Below are 7,924 nucleotides of genomic sequence, written 5' to 3'. Positions count from 1 at the left end.
TACAAGTCTCAACACTTCTTATTCCAACCCGTGGCGTTAATGGATTGATGCTGATGATTGTCTATCATCCCAACCCATTAACTATGACCGTCCATTTTTGAAGTTGGTTAAAAAGCTACCATTGACTGACATATGACAGTTGGAACATTGCTGAGGAAACTTTCCAATTTCATCCCGTGCAAACACAAACCGTGCTCTTTACTAACGAAGCTACATTTCCGAATTTCGTTGCATACATATTTCTGATGTTCATTCTACTTTTTCAAACCGGCAGTAGCTGAACTTATTACTCGTCTCAAAATTCAACTGAATGCATTAAACATTTCTGACGGTACTACGACGGTGAGCGCTTGTCCATTTTTGGAAGGCCCTGAATCCCTAGACTATCTATTAAATATAATCGAAGAGATAACCTGGTTAGGGCTAGGCGCGTTCAATCCGCGGCACGCACCTCTAACTTTTCGTACGTTTTTGATTTAACCAATTCATATCACCAGTGGAAGTAAAGATATACCAGTGGTTAGGACTACAGATTCACTTTCAAAATTTTAACGGGGAAGGAAAACATGGACAGGAAAACTGTATGCCTGAGAGTTTTCCATTTACGGTCTAAACCCTAGGATGATGATAAACATGGCATAGCAGAGTTTAGTCTTCCAAGTACATAAATCTACAACTGTTGATCTGATTTTTTTCTTAACAGACGCATACTTCTAGGATGCATTAACATTTCCTTAACTTATTGAAGTGGTATTCTATCATCCACATTAAAAACAATGATCTAATACAAGATGAGATATTCTAATCAGCAGATATTACTAAGAAAAACTTCTCGAAGGTGATATGCAAATAAATCTCAAGTGCTACAGATAATCTAAATCGTTGAACTTTGAGATATGCGTAAATTACTCATATCTAAATCAATATTGGTGACGCAATTCTTACTTTAGGGACTGATTAGTTGAATATATTATAGTTTTCATGTAAGATTACCAAAGTATTAAAGTCGTCTTGAATAAAAGTTTGTTTTTAAAGAGTATAAGTTATTTCCCTTTACCACATTTTACACGTAACCTCCGTTATTTGAATCAGCAAACTTTTTAATTTTAGTCTACCACCTTAATTGCCTTATTAAACTTAATTATAGTTGAATAATTCTACGACTATAACTAAGATGCAGAAATAGTTTTCAATAATAAGCTTTATTTAAAGAATAAATTTTCATGTAGATTTAACATGTTAAAACACTTTTAGAGCTATTTAATAACTAGTGTTTTGTTTATATTATGTGGGTCAGTGGTTATGCCACCTATTATAAGCCTGTGTCCTAAGAGAGATTTTGCAAAAACTGAGAAACTTTGAGTCAAAATGTTCCGACGACGAGGTAAAGTGAAAAATATTATTCTTTTTTTTTCTTTTTACTATTTGGAGTAACTGAGAAATTTATGAGAAACCGTGTTCAAAATGTTTAAATTTATTGATTGATTGCAAGATTCTTGAAATAATAGAGTTCCCAATCACTGAAGTAAATACTAACATGGGCGATGATTAAACATTGACAATATCAGATAAACTGTTTGTTTCAGATACAATATCTGTATCATTTGAGTCACCAATCTCTGTCAATAAGATAAATTTCTTCCGTCTCATAAAATGAATAAAGACGTGTGGTATTTAGCAGTTACAGTCCATCTGAGAAGTCAATACATCCTCTTTGCAGTTACTTTTTTCACCGGCATTCAAACTAACTTCCGCAAATATGGCAGTAATAATCAAAGTAATGTTTTTAGTATTAGTTATTTTTGCGTTAGACTTTTGTACATGTAATAGTTTGCAAGTTGGTACAACAGTGAACGGCCAGCTAGCGTATGTAGATACTGTCAAGTTGTCTTCCATACCATTGAAGGTCAGGACGAAGAATGTTTTCTTCAACGGCAACCATACTATCAAGGTAAAATTATTGTTCATATATTAAAATGACTTTTTATGTAGCATAATAAATCTGTATATACTCTATCTATATAATCATCATTATCAATCCATCACTGGCCCACTACAGGGCTCGGGTCTACTTTTAGAATGAGAAGGGTTTAGGCCGTAGTCCACCACGTAGTCCACCACGCTAGACAATTGCGGATTGGTAGACTATACACGCCTTTGAGAAAACCATGGAGGTTTCCTCACGATGTTTTTCCTGCACCGGTGAAACAATTGATGCAGAATACCGGTGCAGATGAAAAATTAAAAACTTTTGTAGGGATTTCCATATACCAGAGTCTTGTGCCAAGTATATCCCTGAGATTATATCGTATGTCGACATTGTATAACAAAGCTGAATTTTCTGGTGGGACTCCACTTCAGTACTCCATCGTCTAATGGCCAGTCAAAATATGTAACCAACTCTTGCTGCTTTAGCTTCTAAACTCGCTAAGGTGCTGATAATCCTGGATCTCCTAATTCATGACGTAGATATACTTCGAGTATAGCACATATTATGACACTTATATATATTTATTTACAGGGAATTATGGTGCTTGACATGGCTAAAACGAAAGCCAAAGCTAGTTTGACGTCAGGAGGTGTTGGTTCCACCTTTGCGAACATCAAAATGAAGAGCGAAAGAGGAGGAGAAATCAATTTCCAAATTCAAATTTTTGTTTAATTTTGCTTAATGTTAGGAGATCTCTAGATAATAAGTTTAATCTTTTAATTGTAGGTTAATAAAGTATATGTAAGTATTTTTGCCTTTTATTTTAAAGTAAATTTCTTAGCTAGTTTCGAGAAATCAGCTGGTGATTTCTCGAAACTAGCTTAGAAATTTACTTTTGCTATTCAAGCAAAGTATTTTTGTTTTTACTATTTATTGACTGATATAAGTATTACTTAAGTAGATACTTATCAAACATGGCTGAAAATATGCAAAGACATACATAGACCAACAAAGACGCATAAAGTGAAGCAATTTGAAATGAGACTCCGATAAATATCTAAAAAGTAAAATTGGTTAGCTCCCTATACTGTCTTTCAATGTAGAATAATTAGCAAATTTTTTTTGTTTTTTTTCTGTTTTGGTTTTGCTTTGGGCCATAAATTCTCATATTAGAAGAAGTTATATATTAAGATATACGAAGAAGAAGTTATACACAAATTGATAGGTACAATGTTGCCCAGGAAAAAGAATAACTTAATTTAAGTATTCTGTAAACACAAAAAAAAATCCAAAAGTGCACGACTCATAATGCTCATTTAATTATCAAATATTGAAAAAAAAAAAACATAAGTCGTTCAAAATTAGTTGCCGAAAAAACAGCTGTACTAGGAAGGTACTGCACAAGCGCCCCTGGTGGAATAAAATGTACATAATATCTATAGATATAGATATATCACCATCCATGTTAATTTTACATGGATATATATAGATATACAGTCTTGCAGTTTTCGTTTTTTATTAATTGCAATTAATTTACACTGAATTAATTAATCATTCGCATTCAGTGACCTACAATCGTCGATTAGAATTTTTTTTTTTTTAATTTAACTCAAATAATGGATTTTTTCACAAGTTAGAGTGTTTTCGGGTTTCACACATGACGGACAGGAAATTTTTTTGACCTATTTTGGTGTTTTTTTTCCAATTCTATTGCAGTAAATCAATTTTTTAAAAGTATGGAATTAATCTCCATTAAATTATCTCGACAATAGTATGCAAATATCTTGATTCCGTGAACTAACAAGGCTATAATAATAAAAATAGCTGCCAAAATGAGGCGAAAAAAATTTTTCGATCGTAAAGCACTCTCTGATGCTTCGCATCATGAGTCGTGCAATATTTAATAAGTATGACGGAGGTCCTCCGAATATATTGTGGCATAGTATTTAAAATTACCAGGAAATACTGCAGACCTGTGACGTGACATCGGTTATGCTTTATCGCTCACGTAAAACTAAACCTGTCTAACATTTTTATCGATATATCAAATTGTAAACGCTGTATTCTGCTTTTTTTCTGTTTCCTTGTTACCAATCCTTGTACAGTAAAAATATATCTTTCATTTATTTAAAAATATATATTAAATCGTTACCAGTTATGAAAAAGCGGGATGCCATGTTACCAACGTTTTATATTGTTATCCAAAAAAGGCCCTGCTTTTTAATTCCGTAGGGTGACGTAAGCTTACCATTCATGAACCTTTATGAGCCAGAGCATCTTTAAGTCTATCTAGACTAGGCACCTAGAGTACATTACGTCACGCGGGTATCTAGCGGGATAGGGTTGGCAAAAATTAAAAATATACTAATATGGTAATAAATGTTTATAAGTAAAATATTATTAAAGTAAGAATGACATTTCTTAAAAGTATTATCAAAGTTTAAAGTACAGACGAATCAATAGTACCTAGATAGTGTCGTCAAGTGCAAAGTTCGCATGGTTGAGTTATACATTTGTTTAGACGTATCGTCATAAATCTTTCGATTGAATAGTTATTTTTGTTAAATTATATCTTTGTTTAAATTTAACCATAATTTATTATAAATAAAATAAATAAATATATTACGACAATACACACATAGCCCCAAAGTAAGCGTAGCTTGTGTTATTGGTACTAAGATGACTGATGAATATTTTAATTATATATATACATAAATACTTATAATATATAAATAGACACCCAGACACTTCCCTTAGCCACCTTGTAAGACATCCGCAGGAAGTGTAGGGGTGGTACTCGTAACAACTATTTTGTAATCTGCCGCCACCACACAGCATAATAATCAGATGCTCTCACATCTTGCGATATACTTTATCAGTCTGAAGACGTTCTACCATCGCTTAAAACAGTATTACGATTAAGTGATTTTGTAATTTCTTAAAACGCACATAACTTAGAAAAGTTAGAAGTGCTGGGTTATAAGCACTGAATTCTTATTACGTTAGTCGTTATAAAAACCTTTTTAACAATTTGCTGTAAAAAAAACCACCACACTAAAATTTCTTTGTTTGTATATTAGTACTATACCTAAAACCAATATCTCAACAAGTGTACTGTAGCGCTATTTATAAACAAAATTTCCCTGAAAGCCTTATAGCAATATTATTGAAAAACGTCAAAGGGGGAGTGAAAATTCAAAGCGGTAGGAGATGGACGTATGGCGATTGAACGATATATTGGTCAGTGGGCAGCGATGCGTACAGCGTGACTTAGGGTAAGAGCTGCACGCTGAAAGTTTTTGTTTATTCATACATATACACTCGTGGCTTATATTGTAGAGGTAATGCGAGGTAGGACACACAATCCGGACGTGCTAATGCAAGTAAGGTTGTGTGTCCCCGAGGGGTATGTGAGGCGGAGGCGACGGCCGACACTGCTGGAAGTACCGATTGGGCGGACAAACTTATTAAAAGAGGCACCAATGACGCGCGCCCTCCGCATCCTCAATGTCATATCAGAGTAATGTGATTTGTATTGTTGCGCTCTGAGTGAATTGACGAGGATCGCAATGTGGGTTATTTGTTACCCGAATAGGTAATATTATAATGTTAAGATTATGTAAAAAAAAAAAAAAAAAGGCTACACTATCGCATTAGGTTTAAGTATTCTGTAAGGATAGTGTTAGAATAAGAATATAAATAAAGAAATAAATAAAAAATAAATAAATATAAATTTGTTTAGGCAGGCTTTCTAAACATGACCATATAAGAATTGTACCTACTAGATATAAATAAAAAGTAACACCAATACCCGATCTAGACGAATGATTATTATTTATGAATAGCGTATATTTCAGTTTGCATGTGTACCTTAACTAGTTTTATTTATTTATTCATTAATTAATTAATCCAGACGGTAGTAATAATGACTAAAATGTTGACATGTATTTGTGTAAATTATTCTTTTATTATTATGTAGGACTTTTTTCCGTTGATAATCTATTCCTTGGTAATCTAACAACTTTATAAAATTATTTCTCTTATCTGTTGTTTTATTTTTACAAAATATGCTGTAATACCCAATCAGCTTAGTAATTCTTTTATTCCACTAGCCTTGTAAATATTGTGTGATTGCTCATAAAATACGATTTTTAAAACTGAATAAAAAAAGGCCAAACTAAGTAGACTTTATCGCTTGAAGCAATCTTTTTCAGACAATAACCGCTTGTTCTTATCAATTTTATTACATACTTAAATTTTCTTAAACTGCCTCGTTTTACTAGTTGTCAGCATATTTGATTATGGATCACAAGATCCATCCAGTCATCATCATCATCATCCAATATGCATCCACTGCTGGACATTGGCCTCTTTTAAGCTACCAGCAAGATCCGTCCAAAACTTAGTAATTGCTTTCTAATTTAAATTTAAATTTTGGCATTGCAGTACAAAATAAATTCCAATATAAAAATAACAAGTAGACATTTATAAGTTAAGCAGTATGCAATGTTGTTGCAATTAAATACTGTTGTTATTTTTTTGAAAATATTAAATAATTTATTGCCTATATCAAGTGGTGAGCTCTCAGCCTACACTGTTGACTTTGGCCCCGCGTTGAATATGCAGCGGTGGGGCGTGTCCGAAACTCTTGTAAACCTTTGTTTGGCGCTATATTGGATCCCGGCTTATCGGTCACTTTGATGCAGTCATATACCTAATGTTTACCCGCTACCTTTGCTTGCCCAAACTATACCTACCTTTTATAGCATCTACAAATGTGCCAACTACCAAACTCATTCAGGCAGTTGCTGTCAAACGTCACTTTTACATACAAATCATACAAAAGTGACGTTTGACAGCAAGTATTGCAAGATTTACGCCTGTCGCAATTCTGTCATGAGATACGTAATCACCACGCTGGTCAAACGTTGGTTGATGGTAATCACACTCCATTGAGAAAATTACGGAGAACTGTCTGGCATCCAAGTTTTCTCACTATGGTTTCCTTCACCGCTTAAGCAAGGGATATTAAATGTTTTAAATTTTACTAGTGTTTTTACCTACACTTGAAGGAATTATGAATTTTATAAATTTAAAATGCATATAAAACTTTTCGGAACCGACAGGATTTGAAACTGAGACTCGAGATTTGAAGCGCTCAGGCCGCGATTGCAAGAGCAATCGCGGCCTGAGCGCTTCAAATCATAAAAAGGGTTATTTAATATGGTTAAAACGCACATAACATCGAAAATTTAGAGATGCGTGCGGGGAATCGAATTCGGTCACCCCTGAGTGAGATTAAAGTCCTAACCACTACGCTCTCGCATAGGAGATATAACTGCCAGCTTTGTCCATCCACGTAGCTCCAAAGTCAGCTTTAACGATTATGCTAGTCATAGTAACCGAGACCTTAACTTAACGTTCTCTAATACCCAAGTTGGACAACACACACATCCTAACTTCGGGTTTGGTTTCACATAATTGAAAACAAAATCAATACCTAATCATGTGTAATCCGACCCGGAAATACCAGTCATGATCTGTAATCAAACATGATCAGTCCCAATGAAATATTTTTAAAATCTATTCTTACGTTTTAATATTTGTTCCTTTTGTGTTAGCTAATCCGTTTATTTATATATATATTTTGAATTATCACTATGAAAATTGTTTAGCCAATCTCGTCTGATATGATGATCAAAACCCGATAGTTTATTATTTACAGCCTAGGTAAAGAATTATTCATATCTCAGTCATCTGGTAAATCACAACCTTGTTTCAAATTATAGGTAGGTTTTTATTAAAGAGGAAGATTTTTATCAACTCAGTTAAGTATATCTAGTTGTGTATGAATTCATATTACCTATGTAGTGACATAGCCACGGCTCGCGCCAGCCGTTGACCGTCGATATGACTTTGATGCGATGGTGCTTCGAAACTACCCACATACAATTTACAATTTATTTATTGTGCGCTCGAAGATGCAATTTAAAT

At 33.7% G+C, this 7,924-nt stretch overlaps 1 protein-coding gene across 1 annotated transcript; it reads left to right on the top strand.

The window, feature by feature from the left end:
* Nucleotides 1-1,320: 1,320 nt before the first annotated feature.
* On the top strand, nt 1,321-2,703 carry LOC120625881. The gene is made up of 3 exons (XM_039893133.1): nt 1,321-1,384; nt 1,587-1,951; nt 2,522-2,703. Exons 2-3 carry the CDS (start codon nt 1,760-1,762, stop codon nt 2,660-2,662), a joined length of 333 nt encoding a protein of 110 aa, XP_039749067.1. The 5' UTR covers nt 1,321-1,384; nt 1,587-1,759; the 3' UTR covers nt 2,663-2,703.
* The last annotated feature ends 5,221 nt before the right edge of the window (nt 2,704-7,924 follow it).

Source organism: Pararge aegeria, chromosome 8, assembly GCF_905163445.1.
Source record: "Pararge aegeria chromosome 8, ilParAegt1.1, whole genome shotgun sequence".
NCBI classification, from domain to species: domain Eukaryota; kingdom Metazoa; phylum Arthropoda; class Insecta; order Lepidoptera; family Nymphalidae; genus Pararge; species Pararge aegeria.
This window is presented reverse-complemented; position numbering and strand designations above follow the sequence as displayed.